Source organism: Erinaceus europaeus, chromosome 9 (genome assembly GCF_950295315.1).
Source record: "Erinaceus europaeus chromosome 9, mEriEur2.1, whole genome shotgun sequence".
In the NCBI taxonomy this organism is placed as follows: domain Eukaryota; kingdom Metazoa; phylum Chordata; class Mammalia; order Eulipotyphla; family Erinaceidae; genus Erinaceus; species Erinaceus europaeus.
Genome location: NC_080170.1, coordinates 23,826,921 through 23,854,058, shown reverse-complemented (window position 1 = coordinate 23,854,058; position 27,138 = coordinate 23,826,921). Strand labels below are relative to the sequence as shown.

Below are 27,138 nucleotides of genomic sequence, written 5' to 3'. Positions count from 1 at the left end.
TGTTTTGATTTTTGTTGCTATTATGAATATATGACCATAGTCCCCACTTGCCAAGGGGAAGGGTGAGCATTATGATGACCAGGGCGAGCTGGCCGTGGTGCCTGTAGTAGCCTGGGCCTGCCCGGGGCTGGCCAGCAGTCGGAATAGGCACATAGAGGGAAGGACCTCACCCCCATCAGAGTGTCAGCAGCTGGGCCCCCCCAAAGCGGTTGCTTTATTTGAGTATGTCCTCTCTTGCTTTTCTTTCCTTCCTTTTTATTGTAATATTTTATTGATTTATTCAGTGAGAGAGATACAGAGAGAAAGGGAGTGAGATAGAATGTGAGTCGATGCAAGAGAGGCACACCAGAGCACTGCTCAGCTCTGGCTTCTGTTGGTCCTGGGGATTGAACCTGGGAACTCAGAGCCTGAAGCATAACAGTCAGTCTTCATTTTCAGCGCCGTTATGCTGTCTCCCCAGGCCACTTTTACTTTCTTTTTCTGTTCCATTGCCCTTCTCTGAACATAAAGGCTGATGTCTGTCACTGGCCATAAAGTCTAAACCCCAAGGGCTAGACCTGCCCTTCTGGGACTCACCTGGTACCCGACCACCCCCTCCCCATCCTGCAGCCCACAGCTCAGGCCTCCTCCCCTCCTCAGCGGCCGGGTCCTGCCCACCTGGGACAGTTTGCTCTGCCTGGGGCACCACCTGCCCCTTCTCTCCGCCTGCTCTTGCTAAGTGGACACTGAGGTTGACTCTCCAGTGCCCGGTGCAGGTTGTGGCACACGACAGCTGCTGAGAAACCACTGGCTGTGTCAACAGGTGAACTTGGGGAAATGACCACTCCCTTAAAATGTGCTTGGTTGAACATGGAATTTATTAAAAATGCAATTAGGATTTCTCTTCTCAAGGTTTAGTTGCATCTGTTCTTAACAAGTATTAAATAATCCTTCAAGTCTGTGACTATACTTCTTTCTTCCTCTCTCTCTCTCTCTCTTTTTTCTCTTACAGGTGGGGACCAGGGTTTACTGAACACGTTCTTTAGCAGCTGGGCAACCACAGATATCAGAAAACACCTGCCATTTATTTATAACCTAAGCAGCATTTGTATATACTCCTACCTCCCAGCCTTCAAAGCGTAAGTGCACGTGGTCTAATTCTTGGGGATGGTGAGGGCCAGGAACTGGGGCTGAAAATATTTGGTGTGGCGGGGTGGCGGGAGGGGCTTGTTATTATTGTGAAGGTGCTAACAAACAGGTCAGGACACTGGGGCAAATCATTCTCTTGGAAGACAGAAATCCCTGTTGAGACAGAAATCATTCTCTTGGACAGGTGAGGACACTGGGGCAAATCATTCTCTTGGAAGACAGAAAGCCCGGTCTCCGGTGTTCTGGGTCACTTTACGTAGCAGCCTAGATAGCGCTTAGCTGCTTTATAGGAGGAAAGTTCCCATCAGTTCCCGGGGTGCATAGTCCACTGATAAGTCACATGCTGGCCCACTTCAGCCTCAGTCTGACTTGCTGGGTTGCAGAGCAGGGTGTTTGCTGCTCCCTCTGTGGTTACTGTGGAAATTTAATAAAGCACCCCAGCAGTAGGGTGCTAAGGTCAAGTGTGGGGGTTGGGGGTAGGGGATGGAACAGAACTCCCTAAGTTCGAAGTCTGGAGTGGTCACTTCCTGGAGGGCTGGTGTCTAAGCTACTTGTTCAGTAGCAGTCAGGCTAGTTTTGAATCTCCTCTCTGCCTCAGTGTCCCCCACAGGCTACTTGGCATTAAGGGAGCTTAGTCAGGCACTCGCCGTGAGCACGCAGTGAGCTAGGTTGTTTGTCCTTGCTGTTTGAGTGTTGGGGTCACGGTAAGAGTCGGCTGTAGCTGGGTAGTGTCCTGGTTGAGCACATATGTTACCAAGCATAAGGGCCCAGGTTCAAGCATCCCCACTCCCCATATGCAGCAGAGAAACTTCATGAGCTGTGAAGCAGGTCTGGAGGTGTCTCTCTTTTTCTCCTCCTTTTCTGTTTCCTATTTCCCCTTCCCTTCTCTCCTATCAAATAAAATAGGGGGGAAAAATTCACTGGGAGTAGTGAATTTGTAGTTTGGCACTGAGCCCCAGTGATAACACTGGTGGCAAGAAAGAAGGAAGGAAGGAAGGAAGGAAGGAAGGAAGGAAGGAAGGAAGGAAGGCAGGCAGGCAGGCAGGCAAGCAAGCAAGCAAGCAAGCAAGAAAGAAAGAAAGAAAGAAAGAAAAGAATGAATGAACCGAGGGGGCCAGGTGGTAATGCAGTGAGTTAAGCAAATGTGTCGTGAAGTCCTCAGCTCCCCACCAGCAGGGAGGTCACTTCACAAATGGTGAAGCAGGTCTGCAGGTGTCTTATCTTTCTCTCACCCTCTCTGTCTTCCTCTCCTCTCTCAATTTCTCTCTGTCTGATCCAACAATGACAACAGCAGTAACAATAATAGCACAAAAAATGGCCTCCAGGAGCAGTGGATTTATAGTGCAGGCACTGAGCCCCAGTGATAACTCTGGAGGCAAAAAAGAAAGAAAAAAGAAAGAAAGAAAGAAAGAAAGAAAGAAAGAAAGAAAGAAAGAAAGAAAGAAAGAAAAAGAAAGAGAGAAAGAAAAGAAAAGGTAAACTCTGATGCCAGACTGGCAGGGCATTAATCCTCTGTGATTTAGACTCTGTGCCTCAGTTTCCCATAATGTAAAGAAGGAAAGAAGGCAACTCCCAGGTTTGTCCTAAGGAGAGAGGAGTTTAGATATACACATTGCTTGGTGGTTGTGGGGCAGACATGCTCCTGCATTCACATTTTCTCACCAGGAGCCCTGGGGCTCTCTTCTCTAACCTCTGACTCACTCAAGATGAACTGAGATGATGACTCAGCTTTCTTGAACAGAGGCCCAATTGTCAGATAGGTTCTGAGGTGCAGCTCCTTTGAGCTGGGTATGGCTCTCTTTTCTCCCCCTGGCTTCTAGGCCTGGGCATTCCCAAAGTGAGCAGAAAACAATCTGACTCTCCTGTTCTACTGTCCAAAGCCCCCCAGGATTCTTAGACCCCAGTGATAAGCATGTCTGGCCTTTTCTGACTCAACTGTTTTCTTTTCTGAACAGACTCTGCCCAGACTCCCCCACCTCCAGATAAGGATTCCAAGTATCTTGTGTTCTTTCCTCCCGAGCTGTCCTTTAGGCATTTGTCTCAGACATACTATAGCCTTTTGGTTCTCTTCCCTTTCTAGAATGAAGCAGGCAGACTCTCAAGCAAACCAGCTGTGGGCCACTTAACACAAACAGAACAGGATTAACTCTAAAGGCACAAATAGAAGCAGCAGTGTTTTCTTTTTTCCTTCTTTTTTTTTTTTGTTCCTGTCAGTCCTTGGCCTCATGAAATCCAAGCCAGTCAGTCTTACGTAGACGCCTGGGCCTGATCTCTTTAGTACTCATTACCTCATAACTAACCCTGCCCCTTTGAACAATGTTCTACAAATCGTGCTAGCTGGATCCCCTAGAACCTAATGTGTGTAGTGGGCCAGCTGCTTCATTTAATTGACCTGATTCAGTTGAGCAAGCACAGAAGGGAGAAGAAAGAATCAGCCGCAGTGTGGACATAGTGAACTCGGGACCTGAGGTGCCTGTGTTAGGGAGACCTGACTCAGTTTACGTCGGTGGGTCTCAGCTCCCAAACAGAGTCAACTAGTATTTAAAAAATCCATGACTTAGGGTCTGGGATAGAGCTCATTCACTAGAGAACACGCCTCCCCATACCCAAAGTCCTGGGCTTGGACTCTGGCATCACCTGTGGACAACCCCAGGGGCAACTCTGTGGATGGTGCAGCAGTGCTGCCACGCCTCTCACTCCCTCTCTCACCTCTTTCTCCCTATCTAAATCAATAAACAGGAACCCAAAGGCAAGAATAGAACAAATGAAATTAGGAGTCTTCAAGTGAGAAGAAGCTAGGAATTTACTTTCCTAAACCTTGACCCCCTTTCTCAGGAACCCAATCATCTTTGTGTTGGTTGGGTTTGTGCTTTTTTTTTTTTTTTTTTTGTATCCCTTAAATGAATGTCTGGGAAACTCTGTTCTAGTAATTGAAATTACCAAAATAGTTGGGATGGATTCTTCTTCTTGGCTCAACAAACGAGTACTAACTTTGGAATCATTCCTGGGTTCTTGCCACAACTGCAGAGTAATGACGCACTGGGGAAGTTGGCAATAGCTCCATCCCTGAGCCCGACGTTAGCCCACAGTGGCCACTCAGGAGCTGCGGGTATGCAGGGCACTTGGAGACTGAGCTCCAGCCAGGCCTGGTCCCACACTGTCACCACCTAGTTAGGAATATTGAAACCAGATCAGAGAGCTCATTGTCCCTTCCCAGTGTCAGAAAGTGCTCTTCTTTTTCCTGCAGATACTCATCTTCAGAGACATCTTCCTTATAATTGAGGAGGGCTGAAAAGGCAGATAGTTATATTCCGTCTCTCTCTCTCTCTCTCTCTCTCTCTCTCTCTCTCTCTGTCTCTTTCTCTTAAAGTCAGTGTAAATTGTGGCTTAAATCTTTGAAAATGAAGTAGCCCCTCCTGAACATTTAGGCCACAGCTAGTCCACCAACTGCTCTGTGGGCTTCTGAGTTTTCAGTATGAATTGGAAGCCCTGTGGTTAGACTCAGGTTGAGAATGCATAGGGTGGTGATTTAGAGCAACCTGGGCTTCCTGGAAGAAGGAGTCAAGGCTATGTCTTACCAGAGTCAGAGATGGAAAACAGATTAGTGGTTTCCAGGGGTTAGGGGGAGTGGGATTTAGAATCGATTTTGGCTATCAGGGGGTTGAAGGAGAGACATTGCTAAAGGGATGGAATAGTTCTGTGCCTTGCTTTCCGTGGTTATAGGACTCTATATCTATGACAAAATAACAGCCACATTTTTTTATTTATTTATTTTCCCTTTTGTTGCCCTTGGTTTTTTTATTGTTGTTATAGTTATTATTGTTGTTATTGATGTTGTCATTGTTGGATAGGACAGAGAGAAATGGAGAGGGGAGGAGAAGACAGAGGGGGAAAGAGAGACACCTGCAGACCTGCTTCACCGCCTGTGAAGTGACTCCCCTGCAAGTGGGGAACCCAGGGCTCAAACTGGGATCCTTCAGCCGGTCCTTGATCTTTGTGCCACGTGTGCTTAACCTGCTGAGCTACCGCCCGACTTCCAACATCCACATTTTATCATTGTCATTTAGCTGGGTTTGATATTGCACTATAATTCTGTAGATATGACTCTTAGGGGAAATGAGTGTATGGCATAGAACACCTCTCTGTACTAGCTTTGTAAATAACTAGAGCATTAATTATTTTAATAAAAATACTTTTTTAAACAAAAGAATTTTTCAAATTTAATAGGAAGTCAGAATTTTTCAAATTTAATAGGAAGTCAAAACTGAGCAGCTAACTTTAATAGACTGGTAAAGACAACGACACAACTATCTTACCAACTCTAGATAGCCAAGTTCTATATTTTATGCCCAGAATCTTAGAGCCTGGGATCACCTAAAATAGTATCACCTCTACTATTATATGAAATGTCCATTAAAGTCTGGCCTGACAAAAATAAAACTCATCATAGGTATGAGTCATGAATGGAACATATCCACTACCTCTGTTTTAGATAGAGAACACTTAATCAGTATAATGTTTTTAAACATTGTTCTGTAAATTTTTTTTAAAAAGCAGCAGCTGGGCAGTGACACACTAGGTTAAGAGCACATAGTTCAAAGTGCAAGGATCCCAGTTCTAGTGCTGGCACCCCAGCAGCAGGGGGGTCGCTTCATAAGCAGTGAAGCAGGTCTGCAGGTGTCTGTCTTACCCCCTCCTACTCTATCTCCTCTCCACTCTCAATTTCTGTCCTATCCAATATCCTGGGAGGTGGCGCAATGGATAAAGCATTGGATCCTCAACCATGAGGTCCCAAGTTCAATCCCCGGCAGCACATGTACCTCCTATCATTCTCATGAATATAAATAAGTTTTTTTAAAAAATGGCCAGCAGGAGTGGATTCCTAGTATGGCTCCAAGCATCAGCCATAACCCTGGAGGCAAAAAAGAAAAAAAGAAAAGAAAAGCTTCTGTAGAACAAAGTCCTATTTTCCATAATTCAATAAAACAGAAAAACTAAGCACTAAAATTCTTGTGTAATGCTGACATAAATCTAATAAAGTTATCAAAAAATTCACAGATGAGATGGGGGTAGATAGCATAATGGTTATGCTAAGAAACTCTCATGCCTGAGGCTCCCAGGTCCCCTGTACCAACAGGTTCAGTCCCCTGTACCAACATAAGCCAGAGCTAAGCAGTGCTCTGAAAAAAAAAAAATCACAAGTGTATTTTTATTAATTGTTTATTATCTTTATTGCATAGAGACAACAGAAATTGAAAGGGTAGGGGGAGATAGAGATGTGGAGAGGAAGAGAGACACCTGCTGCCCTGCTTTACAACTCACAAGGCTTTCCTCCTGCAGGTGGGGGCTGGGGGGCTCAAACCCAGGTCCTTGTACATTGTAATATGTGCGCTCAACTAGGAGTGCCAACACCCGGCCCCCACAAATGTATTTTTTTAATTATCTTTATTTATTTATTGCATAGAGACAGCCAGAAATTGAGAGGGAAGAGGGTGATAGGGAGAGAGACAGAGAGACGCTTGCCGCTCTGCTTTACCACTTGCAAAGCTTTCCCTCTGCAGGCGGGGACTGGGGGCTTGAACCCAGGTCCTTGCACATTATAGCATGTGCACTCAAGTAGGAGCACAGCCCCACAAACATATTTCTTTATAAGATAACTTTTCTAAAACTAGCGAGCATAGTGATTGGAAAATAGCAGGGTTTCTTTCAGTATCAGGATTCTGAACTTGGATTGTGAGTGGATAGGAGGAAGTCTTGAGGAAGAGAAAAAAACCTGGCTTTGGAGGAAGGTCCCAGACATCAAGCCAAGAATGAGAATCACTCTTAGTTCCTAACTGAACATTGCATGAGTTTCCTGTGTGCAATCATGAATGTGTTCCTTTCTGTTCTAAACAGAGAGTCTTGTCTATATGTTATCGGCCGCATCTCTCAAACTGCTATCTGATCTTTTGGTAACATCAGGTCACAGGGATTACTTTGATGGCTAACGTAAGCGGTATTATTACTGGCTTGGGTTCAAACTGTGTCTTGTGATCTGGATGTCTTTTTTGAGATTCTATCAAGTTAAAATTAGAACACTTATTTTAAGAGATGTGTGCAAGCTGAGACAAATCCCTATTGCTGGGTCAGAATGAATGACTCTTAGTAACGTAGAGACAATTGTGACATGTACCCTAGTTGTTATTCTTGTTGTTACTAGCATTGTGATTATTAATATTACTATTATTCCTGGCTGATCATTTCGCAGATAAGTCAGGCAGTGTGTCACTAGAGCTTCTGGTTATCCTTGTTCTGGGTTGAGGTCAGTCAAGCTTTATCATCTGACATCATTTCCCCTTCTTATCCATTAGCCAATTTTTTTTTTAGCCAGGTGACATACATTCTGACTAGTACCTGATTATTGTTGAGCAATAGCCAGCAAAATACCTTGGATTGCTCTTCTGTAAGGAGCATAACCAATTTGCATTTAGGCTCAAATATTCTATTAAGCAAAAAAAAAAAAAAAAAAAACCCACATATGACTTGTACTTATTTCGTTTTGCTAAGGTTATTTTGAATCTTCATATATGAGCACATTGATTACATGATTGAGACAGTTACATGAAACCCATACTAGATTAATTGAAATTCTAGATAGAAAAATCATGTTTGAAGGCTCAGCAAGATAACTCTCCTGCATAGTACATTTGCTTCGCTGCAGGCATGACCTAGTTTCAGGTTGGCCCTCAGGAGTAAGTTGTGCTATGAGGTCTTTCCTTCTCTCTCTCTCTCTTTTTTAAATAATTTTTTAATTCTTTTATTTATTTATTAGATACAGAGAGAAATTTGTGGGGAGGGGGAGCTAGAGAGGGAAAGAGAAAGAAAAACATGCAGTCTTGTTTCACCACTCATGAAGCTTTCCCCCTGCAGGTGGGGACCAGGGGCTTGAAGCTAGGTCCTTGAGCACTATAATGTGTGCGCTTAACCAGCTGCACCAGCACCTGGCCCATTCTGTCTGTCTATCTGAAAAAAGTCAGCTTAAAGCAGTGAAGCTCTGGTGATGAAAGGAAAAAAAAAATACTATAATGTCTGAAACCTTTTGCTCATTTTTTTTTTTGCATACCATGTGTTTTATTGTGAAAGTTAATTGAGTGTGACTTTCAAGTATGCGGTCCCAAGTTTGAACCACAGCATCACATGTGCCAGGTTAATTTTCTGGTTCTCCTCTCTCTTTTTACCCATTCATTCTCATTAATACATTAAGGAAAGGAAAAAAAAAAAAAGGCTTATTTAGCAAGCCACTCTGCTGTGTAAATAAGCAGTGTTCTTTTTGTACAGCTAGAGCATAGTTTTATCTAGTAAGGAGCCTCCCAAACTGTCTTCTAAGGTGCTAAGGATTAGACTTCACAATATCCTGTATGTTGAAGCAAGGGCAGGGCAGCCCTAGAATCATGATTTCCAGGAAGATCCTCCTGCTGGATGCTGTGTTATACAAAACCACCAAGTCTGCCTTCCTTCCCTCCCATGTGCTACTAGACCCCATGTTTCTTTCCCACCTAGCAACCCCTCCTTCCTCCCCTACCGCCATCCACTCAGGGCACTGAGTTGGCCAGCACCACGTTGTCCAGTGACTTCATCTAGGCCAGCCCTTCTCATCAAGAGCTTGTTTTCCTCCTACCAGTCTTCACCTCCTCATGTGGGAAGTTTGCCATGATGAAAGTGATTCCCACAACGTGTGAAAGCAGAGCTCCCATTCCCTTCCTGCACAGAAACAGTGTTTCTGTAGCCTGAGCCAAAGGCATCTTCAGCCCCAGAACCTTTTGTGCCTCTCTCTGCCCTCACAGCTGAGTCCTCACAGCTCTGCTCTTCAGTGCCCTCGCCCTAGTCTGTTGCTCTCACAAAGCTTTCCCCCTGCAGATGGGAATTGGAGGCTCAATCCCGGGTCGTTGCGCACTGTTACATATGCGCTCAACCTTGTGTGCCACCACCTGCCCCCCCCCCAAGTCTGTTCTCAAGTAGTCCCCTCACATGCATTCTGTGATGTGTTGGTTTTGTTGCTGAAATTTGGGAAGCTGTCGGTCACACCGTATGTTCTCCCATCATCCCTCTCATCTCTGTGCCCTGCCCACCACCCTTTTGTAGTGACACCCAGGCACCTTGAGGCAGAAGGGACATTCCACCCTCACTTTGGAGCCCAGATGAGTTGTGTGTCTGCCTCAAACAGTTTCTTTGGTTCCTTAAAAAAAATTTTTTTAATTTGATAGGAAAGAAAGAGTTTGAGAGAAGAGTGGGAAAGAGAGTGGGAGAGAGAAAGAGAAACACCTGCAGATGAAGTTAACTGATTATGAAGCTTTCCCCCCACTGCAGGTGGGGAGTGGGTGCTTGAACCTGAATCCTTAAACCTGGGAGTGTGTACACTCAGTCAGGTGTGTTGCTGTCTGCCCCTTAAGACTTTCTTTTTTGGTGTTTCTTTCTAGATAATGATTTAATATGAGAGAGAGAGAGAGAGAGAGAGAGAGATACCAGAGCATTGCTCTAGCATATGTGGTATCAGGGATCAAACCCTGGGATTCATGCTGGCAAGTCCTGCACTCTAGCAGCACACCACCTCTCTGGTGCCTCAAAGACTTTTTCCTTCTTTAAAAAAAAAAAAAAAAAGTTGTGGTCCGGGAGGTGGTGCATTGGATTAAGCGTTGGATTCTCAAGCATGAGGTCCTGAGTTCAATCCCCAGCAGCACATATATGAAAGTAATGTCTGGTTCTTTCTCTCTCTCCTCCTGCTTTCTTATTAATAAATAAAATCTTTTTTTAAAAAAATGAATTTATAATAGCAACAAAATTTCAGATAGCTTTATGCAACTGACAGAATGAATAAACTTTTTTTTTTTAAAAGTTGCACAGAGGTAGTGTTGGTTATCAAGGCTGTGTCTTAGGGGGTACAGTTTCACACTTCTTTTTACCACACTGCACCCCATCCCTTCACTAGAGGCTACTGCAGCTCCCTAGTCCCTCTTTTTGGTGATCTCAGTTATGCAGTCAGAGTTGAAAGGCTTGTTTTCCTTTTACTTTATTTCCGTATAGGCCAACTATAAGTAATATCATCTGGTATTTATTCAGAGATTTTCTTAAAACTAAGACATTCGGAAGTCGGGCTGTAGCGCAGCGGGTTAAGCGCAGGTGGCGCAAAGCACAAGGATCGGCATAAGGATCCCGGTTCGAACCCCGGCTCCCCACCTGCTGGGGAGTCGCTTCACAGGCAGTGAAGCAGGTCTGCAGGTGTCTATCTTTCTCTTCCTCCTCTGTCTTCCCCTCCTCTCTCCATTTCTCTCTGTCCTATCCAACAGCGACAACAACAATAATAACTACAACAATAAAACAAGGGCAACAAAAGGGAATAAATAAATAAAATAAATATTAAAAAAAAAAAAAAACTAAGACATTCAGGGGCCAGGCAGTAGTGCAGCGAGTTAAGTGCACGTGGCACAAAGCACAAGGAACTTAAGGATCCCAGTTCCAACCCCCCGGCTCCCCACCTGCAGGGGAGGTCACTTCACAAGCGGTGAAGCAGGTCTGCAGGTGTCTTTTTTCTCTCCCTCCTCTATCGATTTCTCTCTTTCCTATTGACAACAGTAATAACAACAAGGGCAACAAAAGGGAAAAAATAGCCTCCAGGAGCAATAGATTTATAGAGTAGGTACCAACCCCCACCAATATCTCTGGAGGCAAAAAAAAAAAATTAAGCCGTCCCTGTCAGTTAAAGGACTGTCTGGTGGATGTGACTGTCCACATTGTTAGGGTACAAAGGTGATTTTGAGGAAGGCAATCCCTCTGACTAGGAGAGCAACAAGGGCTGAGCATTAAAGACATGCTCAGAGGCGTGGCTTTGGGAAGGTGGAGCCAGGACCAAGTCTGGTGCAATGCAAATCTGAACTGTTCCCACCAGAGATTCCCTATTGATATGCAAGAGGAAGGCCCAGAGGCTGGAGGAAGACAATGAGGTATCTAACCAGCATGAAGCTGGGATCCAAGGAGGCCCTGGAGGCCCCCGAGTTGCCTGGGGCCACACAGGCAGGACCGGAGGCTGAGGTGTGCGCTCCTGCGCCGGCAGAGACCAGCCGTACAGGCACCACCTGCAGCTCTCCATTGCTGTGGTTTCCACAGTGGACAGGCCACCGCAGCCTTCCTCTGCATCAGCTCTAAGTCCTCGCCCACAGAGTGAGATGCTGGCGGGGAGCTGAATCCACTGCTGGGACACCAATAGTCCAAAGAAGTACCATCTATTCTTGTTCTTCCCATTGCCCTTAACTCTGTGCAAACTGTCCCTTGCTGAAGACTTCCCTCCGGCAGCTCTCGGTTGCTGGCTTGGTAACCTCCTTTCCTGTGAGGCACTTTTGATTGTTATTTGCAGCATCCCCTAGGTATAGCTATTCAGTTTTCATCTTCACCATCCATAAACAGAGGGCTTAACCCACAGATAACAAATGGTACACTCAGAAGATGTTCTTAGAATTCTGGGAGTGTCTTGCAATAATGGCTGAGTAGTAGTTTAAGAACCCAGCACAGGTGTCACACGAGCTGGATGGGAGTCCCAGCACCAACACTTACCAGCCAAGTGACCCTAGACAAGTGATTTCACTTCTTCAAGGCATGGTTTTCTTACTTAAGTTACTCTGGAGATCAGTTGAAGAAAGGCCTACAAAGACTACCCAGTACTTGACTTGTCTGAATACTCAATATATGTTAGCTGTTGCTATTACCACTATTTTTCCTCTGAAAACCTCCCTTAGTGGGATTCCCATAACTCCTAATGTCAGTACTATCTGGTGACCTGCCTTCTTTTATCTTGCTTTAGCTATTTTTTTTTTTTTTAATTTCTACACTGATGACTCATCTTATTCCGATGAAAGTCTTAAGGTCAGGCTCTAAGCAAAGTGCCACACATCTAAACAGTTGCTTATTGAGTTGGAAGCCCCATTGAGCAATTCAATTTCTTTTTTTTCTCTTTTTTAAATTATTTATTTATTTATAAAATGGAAATATTGACAAGACCATAGGATAAGAGGGGTACAGTTGGGAGTCAGGCGGTAGCGCAGTAGGTTAAGTGCAAGTGGCACAAAGTGCAAGGACCTGTGAAAGGATCCCTATTCAAGCCCCTGGCTGCTCCCCACCTGCAGAGGAGTTGATTCATAAGTGGTGAAGCAGGTCTGCAGGTGTCTATCTTTCTCTCCCCCTCTCTGTCATCCCCTCCTCTCTCCATTTCTCTCTGTCCTATCTAACAACGACAACAACAATGAAAAACAACAAGGGCAACAAAAAGGAAAATAAATATAAAAAAAATTTTTTTAAAGGAGGTACAGTTCTACACAATTCCCACCACCAGAACTCCATATCCAATCCCCTCACTTGATAGCTTTCCTATTCTTTATCTCTCTGGGAATATGGACCCAGTGTCATTATGGGGTACAGACGGTGGAAGGTTTGGCTTCTGTAATTGCTTCCCTGCTGAACATGGGTGTTGACAGGTTGATCCATACTCCGAGCCTGCCTCTCTCTTTCCCTAGTGGGGCAGGGCTCTGGGGAGGTGGGGCTCCAGGACACATTGGTGGGGTCATCTGCCCGGGGAAGTCCAGTTGGCATCATGGTAGCATCTGGAACCTGGTGGCTGAAAAAAGACTTAAGATATAAAGCAGAACAAATTGTTGACTAATCATGAACCTAAAGGCAAGAGTATTACAGATAAGGATTTGAGGTCTTTGTTTTGGAAAAAGCTAGTAGGTCTATTTTAAGTATATTCTAAGGGGCCCATGACTTTACTAGTTTTTGCCTGAGCCTGACATCTAGTATGCAGGTGGACCCAAGTTATTGTCTGGGGAGATGGTGTCATAGTTGGAAAAAAGACTAGAAAGCTGGATCAGGAAAGAGAGTAGCTCCCATATATGGGGAATGCATATAAATATTGTTAACTGTAAACCCCATCAATTTGATCTGGGGCCCATAGTCAGCACAGAAGCCCATGTAACCTCTGCATCCCTGAGGTTTGAGCTCACATTCTGTGGTCACAGCTAGGAACTTTGCAGGCTGAACTAATTTCAGGGCCCATCTTCCTTGGGTGATAGGTAGAATATGTTATCCAACCTCCCTCCGGAGAATGGAACATTCCTTACCATCGTTAATCTACATTGAGGGCAAGGTCCTATAGGGGCCCACAAAGGATTCCATTATGTGGTTCAGGAGGAGATGACTAGTAACAGTGGAAAGAGGGATCTGTTAGAAGTCTAAGCCCATCATGTCTGTGTGGGAATCTCAGGACTCCCGGGATCTGTTAGAGGTCTAAGCCCATCATGTCTGTGTGGGAATCTCAGGACTCCCTGACTAGGGCCCTAGGTGATAGGATGGCCTGATAGTAACTAAAGAGTCAGTATGCCAGTCTCTTGCCTTTATTCAAATTGTGCAGTCCTTACTTTGTCTGGCAAGGTTAGCTTTGGAGTGATTGAAGGATGTGTGTATTAGGAGGTAGGTGAGGAGGGTATCTAGGTCTAAGTAGAAATTATTTCATTAAGTACTTTATGGTGTCGTTGTGGGTCTTTCTACTTGTTTGCTCCATTTATTGCCTTACGAGCAGTGTGACTTCTATCCGTCTAAGGATAAAATGGAGTAGTTGTTTCTATAAATACTTTCATGTTCTGTGTATATGATAAAGGGGAAGCTTGGGGACATGAGGTGTCTACTTCATTTCTCAGAAGAAACCACTGTGGGGTAGTCACGCCCCCTCCCAGGAGGAACTTTGTAAGTAGGTTGTATGATTCTTGCATACATTTAAAGTGGCTTTACAGTTAGATGTTAAGAGCTCAGACTTACAAGAGAAGCACAACTGTGCCAAGTCCCATCTCTTCCCCCATTATAGTTAGACAGCTCTGGGCAACTCACCCTTCCTGAGCCTCCATTAACACATTAGCAGACTCTCCCTTGCAATTCTGTAATCCCCAGTCATCTCCTTAAAGGATGTGGACCCCAGATATAAAAGTCTTAGGTAGTGCTAGCCAGATAATAGGTCTCTGATATTAAACAATGAAATAAAATCAACAACTTTGAGAAATGGGGAAAAAAAATATCTGAATAATGTTTGCATTATCTCGATCTGCACAGCATGCTCAAATGCTTTAGCTGCCTATAGGAGCAATCTGCTAAAATGAACACTGTAGAGCCCAGCACCCAAGGGTCTGTCCCACTTACCTTGCCCTACTCAGAGCTTCCTCTTCGGCTGTCATGGGAAGGTGCACATTCTCCCACGACACTGGCCAACTCCCCGCCCTGTATTCTCATCAGTGCTCCAGCTCCTTCCATTGTAGAAGCTTTAGTTGGTGTCCATGACCTCTGTGCCTCTTCACTCCACCGAACTTTGCTGCCCCTCATCCTCTGAGTCCCGAGAGCCCTCACTGTCCCCATCTTCCTCCTGTCCTTAGTCCTATTCACCTTTTTTTCCATATGCATAGATTTTCTCCTCCTCCTCTTCCTCCTCTGCTTCCTCCTCCTCCTTCATTGTCAGAACAGGACCACTCTTGGTCTTTTAAAACTAATATTGTGAAATATATACATATCAATGCTCATAGCAGCACAATTTGTAATAGCCAAAACCTGGAAGCAACCCAGATGTCCAACAACAGATGAGTGGCAGAGTAAGTTGTGGCATATATACATCATGGAATACTACTCAGCAATTAAAAATGGCAAATTTCACCTTCACCCCATCTTGGATGGAGCTTGAAGAAATTATGTGAAATGAGATAAGACAGAAACAGAAGCATGAATATGGAATGATCTCACTCATAGGCAGAAGTTGAAAAAATATATCAAGGGGCTGGGCAGTAGCACAGTGGGTTAAGCGCACATGGCACGGAGTGCAAGGACAGCATAAGAATCTGGGTTTGAGCCTCCGGCTCCCCACCTGCAGGGGAGCTGCTTCACAGGCAGTGGAGCAGGTCTGCAGGTGTCTATCTTTCTCTCCCCCTCTCTGTCTTCCCCTCCTCTCTCCATTTCTATCCTATCCAACAGTGACATCAGTAACAACAACAATAAGAAAAAACAACAAAAGGGAATAAATAAAATACAAAAAAAATTTTAATTAAAAAATTAAATATAGACATAAAGGTATATACAGAAAGGTTCAGTTTTTAAATACCCACCACCCGCTGAGAAATCAAACACATCCAGTAGAGCCCCTCCTCTCTCATAGTTTGCCCACTCCCCAGACATTACAGTATCATGAAAGTAATAATTATAGTTTCCTGTTCTGTAAGTATTTCTGGCTTTGCCCTTATCTGCATGGATTCATATGTATAGGTTGCATCATGAATAGTACTTTTTTCCAGCATATTTTCTATATTATGTGTCTGTTGCAATAGTCTGTTCATCAGCTACAGTATAAATAGACCAACAATTGACATTTAAAAAAGAATTAACTGGATTGGTGAAATAGCTCACTTGGATAGTGCGTTGCTTTGTCATGTGCTCGACCCAGATTCAAGCAGGGCTTTCACTGCTCTGAAGGAATCTTTGATGCTGTGTTGGTGTGTCTGTCCCCCCAACCCCTTCCCTTCTGTTTTGATAAAAAAAAAAAAAAAAGCAACAACAACAACAAAACTTTATTGAAATTTTAAAAAAGTTTTTTTGTTTCTTTTTTAAGGGGAGGTGTTTTTCTTGTTTTACAAAAACCTTGACCAAGGGGTATGCTGGTGGTGCATACCTAGTTGAGTGCACGTTGCAATGCACAAGGACCTGGGTTAGAACTCCGGTCTCCACCTGCAGGGGGAAAACTTCATGAGTGATTCAGGGCTGCAAGTCTCTCTCTCTCTCTCCCTCCCCCCCCCCCCTCTTTACCTCTTCCTTTTCGATTTCTGGCTGTCTCTATCCAATAAATAAATAATGATAATTAAAAAAAATAAGACTGGGGGTCGGGCGGTGGCGCAGTGGGTTAAGCGCACGTGGCGCAAAGCGCAGGGACCGGCGTAAGGATCCCGGTTCGAGCCCCCAGCTCCCCACCTGCAGGGGAGTCGCTTCACAGGCGGTGAAGCAGGTCTGCAGGTGTCTGTCTTTCTCTCCCCCTCTCTCTCTGTCTTCCCCTCCTCTCTCCATTTCTCTCTGTCCTATCCAACAACAAAGCAACGTCAACAATGGCTGCAACAACTAGGGCAACAAAAAGGGGGAAAAATGGCCTCCAGGAGTGGTGGATTCATGGTGCAGGCACCGAGCCCAGCAATAACCCTGGAGGGAAAAAAAAAAAAAAAAAAAGACTAAGATAAAAAAAAACCTCAACCAGAGCACTGCTCAGCTCTGGCTCATGGTGGTGCTAGGGACTAAACCTGGGACCCTGGAACCTCAGGCAGCAAGTCTTTTTGTGTAACTATTATGTTATATCCCTAGCCTGCAGGTATTTCTTACTCATAAATTGGATCATCTGATGGGACAGTCTGATTATCCCAGCGGGGTTTGGAGCCGGGCCACAGATTTGATTTACAGCCCCGTGCCTCCTTCTCTGGAACCAGCAGGCTGCCCAGGCTCTTTCTGCTGGCAAAAGTTGCCACTCCTCAGAAAGTGAACAGAAATAAACAATGCTCTTTGAAAATGCACTGTCACTACTTCCGGTCCACATCCCAGTGACCAGAGGAAGTCATGTGAGCATGTCCTACTTTCCCTGAGGCTGGAAACTGTTCCTCCTGTAGAGGTGGGGAGGAAAGCACACTGTGGTCATTTGCATTGTTTACCAGTTTACCATTATTTCTATTAGGACATTCTGATTATCCCTCTGATGCACATACATGATCTTCTTTAGTGAAGATGCTGGGAATCAGCTTCTGGGTTGTAAATCATAAGCATTTTCAGTGTTGTTAGGCAATACCAGAGGGTTTTTTCCCAAGTGGCTGTGTCTTTCCTGTCCTCGGTGAATTCCTGTTTTGAGTTGGTGCATGGAAACCACTGCTGGACTTCTCTGTATATTTTATGATTGAATAATTTTAAAAGTATGTCAAGGGGGGTCCAGGCGGTAGTACAGCAGGTTAAGTTCACGTGGCGTGAAGCACAAGGACTGGCATAAGGATCCCAGTTCAAGCCCCTGGCTTCCCACCTGCAGGGGGGTCACTTCACAAGCAGTGAAGCAGGTCTGCATGTGTCTTGCTCTCCCCTTCTCTGTCTTTCCCTCCTCCCTCAGTTTCTCTCTGTTGTCCAACAAAAACAACAGCAATAACAACAACTGCAACAAAATGGGAAAAAATAGCCTCCAGGAGCAGTGGACTTGTAGTGCAGGCACTGAGCCCCAGTGATCACCCTCGAGGCAAAAAAACAAAAAAAAGTATGTGTAGCAGGGGAGATAGCATAATGGTTATGCATAGAGACTCTCAAATCTGAGGCTCCAAAGTCTCAGATTCAGTCCCCCTACCCCCACCCTCTCCACTACCATAAGCCAGAGCTGAGCTGTGCTCTGGTAAAAACCAACAACACCAGTATGTCTAACATGTTTTCAGTAAGCTCAGTCTCTTTAACAGCCACTAGGGCAGAATGACGGTGCCCTGTTACGTTTACAGAACAGAACGCCACTGATCTTTTTGCCCAGTGCTCAAAACCCACTAACCACTTCAACTGGTTGTGTTCAAACAGGTTTGGTGCAAATGCCAAAGTCGTGCATTTCCTGGGACGAATCAAACCGTGGAATTATACTTACGATCCTAAAACAAAAAACGTGAGAAGTGAGTCCCACGATCCTACCACGACTCATCCAGAGTTTCTCAGCCTGTGGTGGGACATCTTTACCACCAATATTGCACCTCTGCTTCAACAGTACGGCCTTGTCAAAGACACCTACTCATGTGTAAACGTGGTATGTTCTGGTTTTTCTTTTAGGTAACTCAGTATTGCATTTTTTTTTTCAAATCTGGTATATCAATAAAAGTAGAGTCACTGGTGGCATTTTTAAACAATGATAAGTAAAATTTTATGGAAGGGAAGCAGTGTAGGGAAGAATGATTTATAGCAAAAAGTAAAGCCTGATTAGATTCTGTGACCAATTTTGTTAGATATGACAGTGTTAAGAAAGGATTTTAGGAATTCTTATAGATATCTTGGAAATATAAGTTTTAGAAAGTCACAGAATGTAATAAACTTCTGAGCATATTGTCCTGTGACAAGATTTTGAGATTATCCCTACATTAGTAATCTTTTAAAAAAATTTTTAAATGATCTTTATTTGTTGGATAGAAACAACCAGAAATCAAGAAGGGTCAGGGAGATAGAGAGGGCGAGAGTCAGAGAGACACCTGCAGCACTGCTTCACTTATTATAAGTTTTCCCCATGTAGATGGGGACCAGGGGCTCAAACACAGGTCCTTGTGCATTGTAACATGTGCACTTAACTAGCTACCAGCTGGCTCCCCTACATTAGTGAAATATACTTAATGCCCCACTTCATGTTTCTGATGCTGCTGACATTTTAATTTACCAATATTACTTTTTTTTTGCTATCTGCTCAGGAAAATGCATTAAAAGTTTTTTTATGATCTTTTATTTTATTTACTGGATAGAGACAGAAATCGAGAGGGAAGGGGGTGATAGAGAGGGAGAGACAGAGAGATACCTGCAACACTGCTTCACCACTTGCAAAGTATTTCCCCTGCAGTTGAGGACCGGGGGCTCGAACCCGGGTCCTTGCGCATTGTAACATGTGCGCTCAACCAGGTGTGCCACCACCTGGCCCAGGAGAATGCATTTTTGGTAAAATTACAATGGCATGAACATACAACCATGTCACCTTTGTACTCCTGTGATCCTACAGGGTCTTGAAAAGGAAATCTGAGGGCTAGGGAGGTTGTTCAGTGGGAGGAATACATTCCATGCTTGTGCGAAAGCTTGGCTTTGGTCCCCGGTACTGCATGCACCACAGCAGTGCTCTGCTTTCGCCCTCCTGCAGTATAGATAGGTAGATAGACAGACACATAGATCAGTCTTCTTAAAAAACCTTCTAAGGAACGGCTACACATTAATATTTATAATAACCACCTGCTATCACATCCTTTTATGACTTTGAAGATTTCTCTCCAATGTTTGCTTCTTTGGATGAATTGAAAGAGAATGAGAAATTATACTTTTCCATTACATACTAAGATAGAGTCAAACTGAATTGGTGGACTATAATGAAGTCTAAATGACTGGTTAATAACAGTGCTGTAACTATAGGCACAATAGATCCTTCCCTTTGCTGTGGTTTCAGTTTTAGCCATTTCACTAACTAGCACTTATGTCACAATGTCAAAAGGTGAAAGAAAAATCAACATGTTCTACTTACTTAATGTGGATTGTGGAGTACTTGTTTAGTATGTAAACTGTGTAATGGAGAGATAAATTAGTGTTTCTTATTTAAGGCTTATAACTATTGTCCTGTATTTATTAGTATTAAGAACTTATTTTACAAATTCAGAATTTTAAAACTTGCATAGTTAAGACTTGTCAGTAGTAATACTAGGACTCAAATCCAGGTCTAAGAGACTGTTATCTTAGGAGCTATGAAAGAGCCTCCCTGTATGATATTCCTGTTATAAGCAGAAGGCAAAGCAGGACTGATCCAAAGCCAGGGCTTCCTGATGTTGCCTTAGATGCCACACAACTCCATGGACTTCACTCAAATACCATGTAGTTACAGTGTCTATACATATATACAAATGTATACATAGATAGCAAATAAACAGGTAATATTTTCCTGTTGTGTTTTTTTTTTTTTTTCTTTTTTGCCTTCAGGGTTATCGCTGGGGCTCAGTGCCACTCTTCCTGGAGGCCATTTTTTCCATTTTATTGGATAGGACAGAGAGAAATTGAGAGATCAGGGGGAGGTAGAGAAGGGGAGAGAAAAAAATAGATACCTGCAGACCTGCTTCACCGCTTGTGAAGTGACCTCCCCCCTGCAGGTGGGGAGCCAGGGGCTTGAAGCGGGATCTTTCTGAGGGTCATTGCACTTTGTACTATGTGTGCTTAACCCAGTGTGCTACCAACTGGCCCCCTTATTTTAACAAAAGATGGCAGGTATTCACTTATCATTCTTTTTCTCTGTTGAGATTTCTAGTACCTTCTCACCTCAGAACTTTCTAACAGACAATTTTGTTCTTCTCTTTGGTATTATCTATCAGGAATGACATTCAGATTTAGTGTAGAGTAGGTTTACGCCATTTCCTGCCCATTTGCCTTGTTCTTCCACAACCCAAGGACTCGGAATTAGGAACCAATGAAAGGCGAAGATCAGTTGAATCAGTTGTTGTTCAGGAGGGAGGAAACCCGCTTAACAGAAGCAACAGGAATAGATGTACCTTGATAATAATCGTGAACAGGCAGATAAGTTTGCTGCAATCTCAAACCATCCATCTTTTGCTTTTATAATATGACGACCTGTGTACTTGCCATGGCTCTTTGGATAGGTGCTACCTAAAACTTAAGCCTCTGAACTGTCTTGTTTAAGTTCTCAACCTTTCCAAGCCCACGCAGCTAGAGAATTTATCATGAGACCTATGTTCCCTTGTCTCGTCATCTTACACTTTCTAATGAACTGTTTGCAGCTTTCAGACTTGGCCTATACACTGACTTTCTCTTGTGGCTTCTGTAGAAAGGTATGCAGAACTTAAACATTAACCCTAATTACTTTGTTCTCCCAATGTTTTCACCGAGTCAAGAAGTCTTCATTTTGTTAGGGGGAAAAAAATCATGACCCTTGTATTTATGTCTTTTTGTTGTTGTTGTTGTTGCCGTTTGTTTGTGTAATACTTTTCAGTTTTTGCTAATTTTGCATGACAGTTCATTCTGACTTTTCTCACCTTTTTCATTTTTGTCCTTTAAAGTGATGTCGTCGTCAGCCCTCAAGGTGTGTCTCTGATTATGCTTTCCATTCTAGGAAGCTTTCTCAGGAGCCGTGGCACAACTGTCCCTTGGGGAGAGTCCAGCTACGATACAGCCATTTGTGTCCTCAGAAGAACGGAAAGAGCGGTGGGAACAGGGACAGGCTGACTACATGGGAGCAGACTCCTTTGACAACATCAAGAGGAAACTTGACACTTACCTTCAGTAAAAAACACTGCCACTTCCCTGTGGGCACATCCACTTTACAGGCACTTGGTTCCTGATACTTAACATCTCCAGCCAGGTTGGGAAAGGTCTGTTACAGTTGCTAGAGGCATTCACTGAGTTTTTCAGAGGAGAGAGGGTTTTGTAGGATACAGGGTGAGAATTGGGCAAAAATTGGCGAGTAGCTGTTCTGTCAGCTGGACAGTGTTCTGCTTTTTAAGCTGAGACTCATTCAGCTAATGTTTCAGAAATTCTTATTGAGGCTGATTATCAATCTGTGTGGTAAGGGAAAAGGTGGCTCTATCAGCTTGTCAAAAGTGCCAAGCCAGGCTCTTCATCAGTCTCCCAACAGAAGGGGACGCAGTGGTATCTGTCTCTTTGCTTGCTTGGTGTAACTTACACTAAACTTGTATTTTAGGACTGCCCAGAGACTGGCGAGTGATTGTACTACTTCTGCTTTCAGGTATAAAAAAAAAGAAAGGAAAAAAAGCCTCTAATAACACTGCTGAGTAATTCTTAAAAATATTAAAGAATGGCATTAATCCCATTTTATTTCTTAGTCTTAGTGTCTAACGATGTTCACCAGTTTTCTAAGTACTGTAAGGCAGCATGCTAAAAATGCTTTTGTTCAGTTCTCTGAAAACAGTAGTGTGTTTTCTCTGATGCTTACTTGCAGTGGCACCTTGTGTGAAAAATAAAGATGTATTGCTATTATCTTAGTTGTCTAAATTAAGCACTGCTACCTGGAAAACTGTATTAGGGAATTTTTCGTTCATTGTGGAAGTTGCCAGTGTCTTTGAAATCAGTATAAAACTTGAAACTGGGGGGGCTGGGTGGTAGCACAGTGGATTTAACGCTCATGGTGCAAAGCACAAGGACCAGCTTAAGAATCCCAGTTCTAGCCCTCAGCTCCCTCACCTGCAGAAGGGTCACTTCACAAGCAGTAAAGTAGGTCTTCAGGTATCTCTCCCCCTCTGTCTTCCTGTCCTCTAAATTTCTCTGTCCTTTCCAGCAACATCAGTGGCAACAATAACAACAATGATAAACAACAAGGGCAACAAAAGGGAACTGTAGCCTCCAGGAGCAGGTGATTCAGAACCCCAGCGATAACCCTGGAGGCAAAAACAAACAAAAAAAAACTTGAAACTAAAATATATATACTTAAAAAAAAAAAAGATTTCAGGGCTGGGCAGTGGCAGGTTGAGTGCATACATTACCATGTACAAGGATCCAGTTTCAAACCTCTGGTCCCCACTTACAAGGAGGATGCTTCATGGGCAGAGAGGCAGTGTTGCAGATGCCTCTTTCACTCTCTGCAAACCCTCCCCCAAACCCCTTCAATTTCTCAGTCCTATTTATTAAATAAACAGGGTGAGGGGAGGGGAAAATAGCTGCCAGGAGCGGCAGTTACATTATGCAGGCAGTGAGTTCCAGCAATAACTACGCTGGAACAATAAAAGCTAAAATTAAGATTTCTAGATTCTGAAATTTCCTGCTCTCCAGTGATGGTGACTGATCTGATAGATGGAGGAAAGGGAAACAAACCTTCTCTAGTCTTGTCACCCAGATTGCATCCCCAGATTGAGTGGGCACTCATATATATTTTAGGCTGTTGTAACCTGATAGTCATCTAGGTTGCCTGCCCAAACATACACATTAATATTTTAGGGTTGTAAAAATCAATACTGGACTCATGTTTTCTAGTGTTTTGTTTTTGTTTTTTGATCCGTGACTAAAAATGATAGATTTGTATGGTTCACTTTATTAAATACACCAGTGGTTCTAGGTTGGAAGGGTGGCAAGTTAATTGTCTTTTAAAACTAAGGTGAAGGGGTAGGGTGATATCTTAGCCTGTTAGAGCACCAATATAAGTGCTTGAGGTTCCAGAGGCTACAGGTTTCAATCCCAGCACTCCCTCAAGTCAGAGATGAGAGATGCTTTGGCCCACTCTCAAGCTTCAATCATTATTATTAATTAATGTAAATAAAAAGTTAAATAATCAGAAATCAGTCTATTGATGAAAACAAAAAAACATTATTAAAATAAATGAGGGTCAGGTGATGGCATGCTGGGTTAAGCTAACATAGTACGAAGGGCAAGACTTCCCGCGCAAGGATCCCAGTTCAAGCCCCCAGCTCCCCACCTGCAGGGGGCTTGCTACACAAGCGATGAAGCAGGTCTGCAGGTATAATCTTCCTCCCTCTCAATTTTTCTGTCCTATCCAATAAAATGAAGAAAAAAAAAAATAGCCACCAGGAGTTGTGGGAGGCTTAATTGGACAGAAGCTGCTGTGGCTTTTATGACTCATTTTAAGTACCTGCCTCCCCATTTCCACACTTTATTACTTAACATGGCTCCGCCCTATTCAGTATATATGGCAATGAATTTACAAGGGTTTGGAAACTTGCAGACAAGAATGTTTGGAAGCTACCTGGGATGATAAACACAAGAGCTCAAAGAACTGAAAATTGACCTAAAATAGTAACTTATAGAAGGCTTCCAGAGTGGTCCGGGAAGTGGCACAGTGGATAAGGTATTGGACTCTCAAGCATGAGGTCCTGAGTTCAGTCTCTGGCAGCACATGTACCAGAGTGATGTCTGGTTCTTTCCCTATCATTTCTCATGAATCAATAAATAAAATTTAAGAAAAGGCTTCAAAACTAAGCTAAAACTATTTGGACTCAAAGTATGAGTTGCTATGATTTTTCAGTGCCTCAGTATTTGAAGTGCTGTAGTATAAAGACTTCAAGATACTCCTAGTCTAAGGATCTCTCCATGAGGTGATACAAAGTGGAAATGAAATCCAATGCACAGAAGATTGAGATTAAGCTAAATTCATTAAAATGTATTTTGTAAGGCATGAACATAATTATTTCCAAATAGTCTGCACACAATTCCACAATTCATTTCAGTCCTGTGGTGCTTTTATAATCACAATGACCATAGAAGATTTCAAGGAAATCGTGGGTTTATTCAGAAATAACATGTCCCAAAGCTTTTATTCAGTCATTTTAGTTTACATCAAACACAACTTGAGCTGACATACACACTGAAAATGGACTAAACCAATTCAATGAGTACATATTAAGTACCTACCATTTCACACATGTGGTGTGATGGGCATTAGAAATACAGAAATGTACAAAGTTCCTTACGTTCTAGTAGGAAACAGCTCTGAAGATACTATAAATTATGTGAAATAAAGTACATTGACATTACAGATAAATCCCAACCTTAGGGTAATCCAGAGAACCTCTAAGATGCTGTTGCTTAAACCAGAGGGGGGAAAAACTGAGACAGCCAGGTTTCATGGAAAAAGATTATTCCATTTGGAGGACATGTGTGAGCAAAAAGCCCTGGACCAAACAAGGACGTGGTGGAAGTAAATGATTCTAAAACAGAAAGGAAAGGTAGGCAGTGGCTTCATAGGCCAGCATATGGGCTTTGGCTTTTATTCTAAATCAATAGCAACTGGTTGAGGTTTTATAAATGACTTAACTTTACTCCTGGGAAACCATAGACACAAAAGTAGACAGAGTAATAGAACTCCCATCACCAAGCTTGAAAGTATGCTTCCTTCTTTTCCACCAGACTATTTGGAAGCAAATTTAAATTTGAAATATTGAATATGAAAATATTTCCATGTACATCCTTAAGACATCAGAAAAAATTATTCAGAAAATAATCACACCAAAAATATCCATTAATTCCAGATGTTCATTATCTTTATTTTCACTGTTATTAGAATTTACATAACGCCAATGTAGGGACAATTGGTGAGTAAACCTGATACAATCTTGTTCTCTTATCCTTTCTTGTTACTATATACTTGAAACTCACTTTTCTGCTGAAGCTAGGTTTTTTTGTCATGTGATCTCCCATATTCAGCATTTTGTTGATTGCAATTTGATGTATGCCATTTTTTAAAAAATTAACTATAATTTAGAAGACACAGGTTAAGATGTAATTTTGGACGGCAAAACTATAAACGGATAAAGAATTTTTCTAAATCTCATCATCTTGATCATCTCATGATCATTGCACAGACAGGTTATTTATTATTTATTTATTTATTTATTACCAGAGCACTGCTCAGCTCTGGTTTATGTTGGTGCAGGGACTTGAACCTAGGACTTCGGAGCCTCAGGCATGAAAGTGTGTTTGCATAACCATTATGCTATCTACCCCTGTCCAAGACAGGTTATTTTTTTGTTAAAGGTTGCAAACTGGTGACAGTCTTCTGAGCTGAACTATACAGCCTTCCCCTCATCAGTAATTTGGCTACCTTGAGGCTAAGTTTCTATAGAAAAGGCAGGTTAGATAAATGCTTCTCTCATTCACTAATATACAAAAGAAGGAATTGGTTTCCTGGTATCTTCCAAAGATAACCAATATGGTTTGCTGTAGCACATTATGAATTAATAAACTGTAGTAGTTTGTTTAATCCATTGTAGTCATTCTAAATATGGCCTAATTGTCTGGATTTACATTTTATGAACACTGCACCTGCAGTCAGTAAAAGATAGTTTGGATGAAGAAAGAAAACAAAACTGATTGTTAATTTACTGTCATGGCACTGGAGAAAATCAAGAACAATGCAGTGTATGTTCAGAGTCGAGGCAGTGGAATTGCTAATGGATTGGAGTGAAAAGTGAGGGGAACAGGCGAAACTGAAGACTAGGGGCTGAGCGACTAAATCTCCAACCTGACTGCTCCTGGAAAACTTGTAATTACAAGTTGAGTCTTGGAACCGATACTGATTCAATAGGTCTTGGTTGAAGGTCACAGTATCTTCATGCCAGGAAACTGTCAAGTATTTTGATTGACTCTGACACAAATGACATTTGAGAACCACTTGGTACATTAAGTATTTACATTAAACATAAGGGAGTAAGGTTTTCGGTGGAAGATCCATGAAGAGGTGAAGTGGTGATTGCGAACAGCAGGGCACTGAAATGGTAATTAGGCTTCCCAAAGGACAACTCCTCAAGGAAACATTAACCACAAATAACATCTATAAATAGAATTGTGTAGTGTTTACCTTTTTATTGTCATTGAGACTTGGGGGGCATGCTAAGACTTGGATTCTCTTTAAAATATAATAGTCTGCCATGGTTTGCTTTTTTTTTTCTCTGCTTATTACAAATACAAAAATGGACTGCAATCCATTTTTATACTTGGATAAGTTATCTGATAACTTATTTCTCTGAGTTTCAGATGCTGAAATTCAATCTCCTTTACGTAAAAACAATCTGTAAGAAAGCAAAAAGAGGAAAGAAAATATTTATTAGATATTTACGTCTCCATTCTCTTATCAATCCTATGATGTATATGCGGTACCCTCACTTTGCAGACCCACAGAATAAGGGTAAATAATCTGCAGAATAACTAAAACTGAAACATGGTTAAAACAGAAAACATCATCAGTGAAATGGGCTAAGATATGAGAGAAACCTCTTTTTACAGAAACCAAAAATACAAAACCTGGGAACTGGTAGGTATAATTCAATGGAAAAGCTTTCATTTTGCTGGCTATAAAGACAATGACCTCAAAACCAGACCCGAAAAAAATAGCTTTTACAAACACTTTCCTGAGCAGGCTGCCTGAAGTGAAATCTAAAAATAAATGGATAAGAACATTCAAGGATACAAGTTGAAAGTTTGAGGTGAACACAGTTCAACCTCACTATACTTTGTTTTTTATACGCCTGTCTTAATAAGACTTTCGAGGTTTAATGGCTATCTCCTTGTTCTGCTGGCCCAAAAGTGGCCAAACTGGTGACTTGATACACTCAAGGGCTCCTTGTACCCATACAAAGCAGCTCATCTTTTGATCTACTTTTGTGTTGAGGTTTCTTTCTTGATGTCCAATCAGCTACAACATGTTACTACTCTGTTTAGAACAAAAGCAGGGAAATAGTAAGATAGTCAACAATAGGG

At 42.8% G+C, this 27,138-nt stretch overlaps 2 protein-coding genes across 4 annotated transcripts in view; one reads left to right on the top strand and one right to left on the bottom strand.

The window, feature by feature from the left end:
* GYG1 (glycogenin 1) overlaps nucleotides 1–21,348 on the top strand; it is a 39,571-nt gene extending 18,223 nt beyond the window's left edge. The window contains exons 5-8 of one of the 2 annotated variants that reach the window (XM_016186002.2): nucleotides 992–1,118; nucleotides 17,758–17,977; nucleotides 20,697–20,747; nucleotides 21,029–21,348. In XM_016186002.2, the coding sequence (XP_016041488.1) occupies nucleotides 992–1,118; nucleotides 17,758–17,977; nucleotides 20,697–20,747; nucleotides 21,029–21,202 (572 nt within the window). In that variant the 3' untranslated portion in view covers nucleotides 21,203–21,348. The remainder of the gene's footprint in view (nucleotides 1–991; nucleotides 1,119–17,757; nucleotides 17,978–20,696; nucleotides 20,748–21,028) is intronic. The other variant, XM_016186003.2, reaches the window with a different exon arrangement.
* Nucleotides 21,349–24,905: 3,557 nt separating this feature from the next.
* The window catches only part of HLTF (helicase like transcription factor), a 54,506-nt gene continuing 52,273 nt past the window's right edge, over nucleotides 24,906–27,138 (bottom strand). For both annotated transcript variants that reach the window (XM_016185999.2, XM_016186000.2), the window contains exon 26: nucleotides 24,906–26,450. The gene's annotated coding sequence lies outside the window, so the exon portion shown is untranslated. The remainder of the gene's footprint in view (nucleotides 26,451–27,138) is intronic.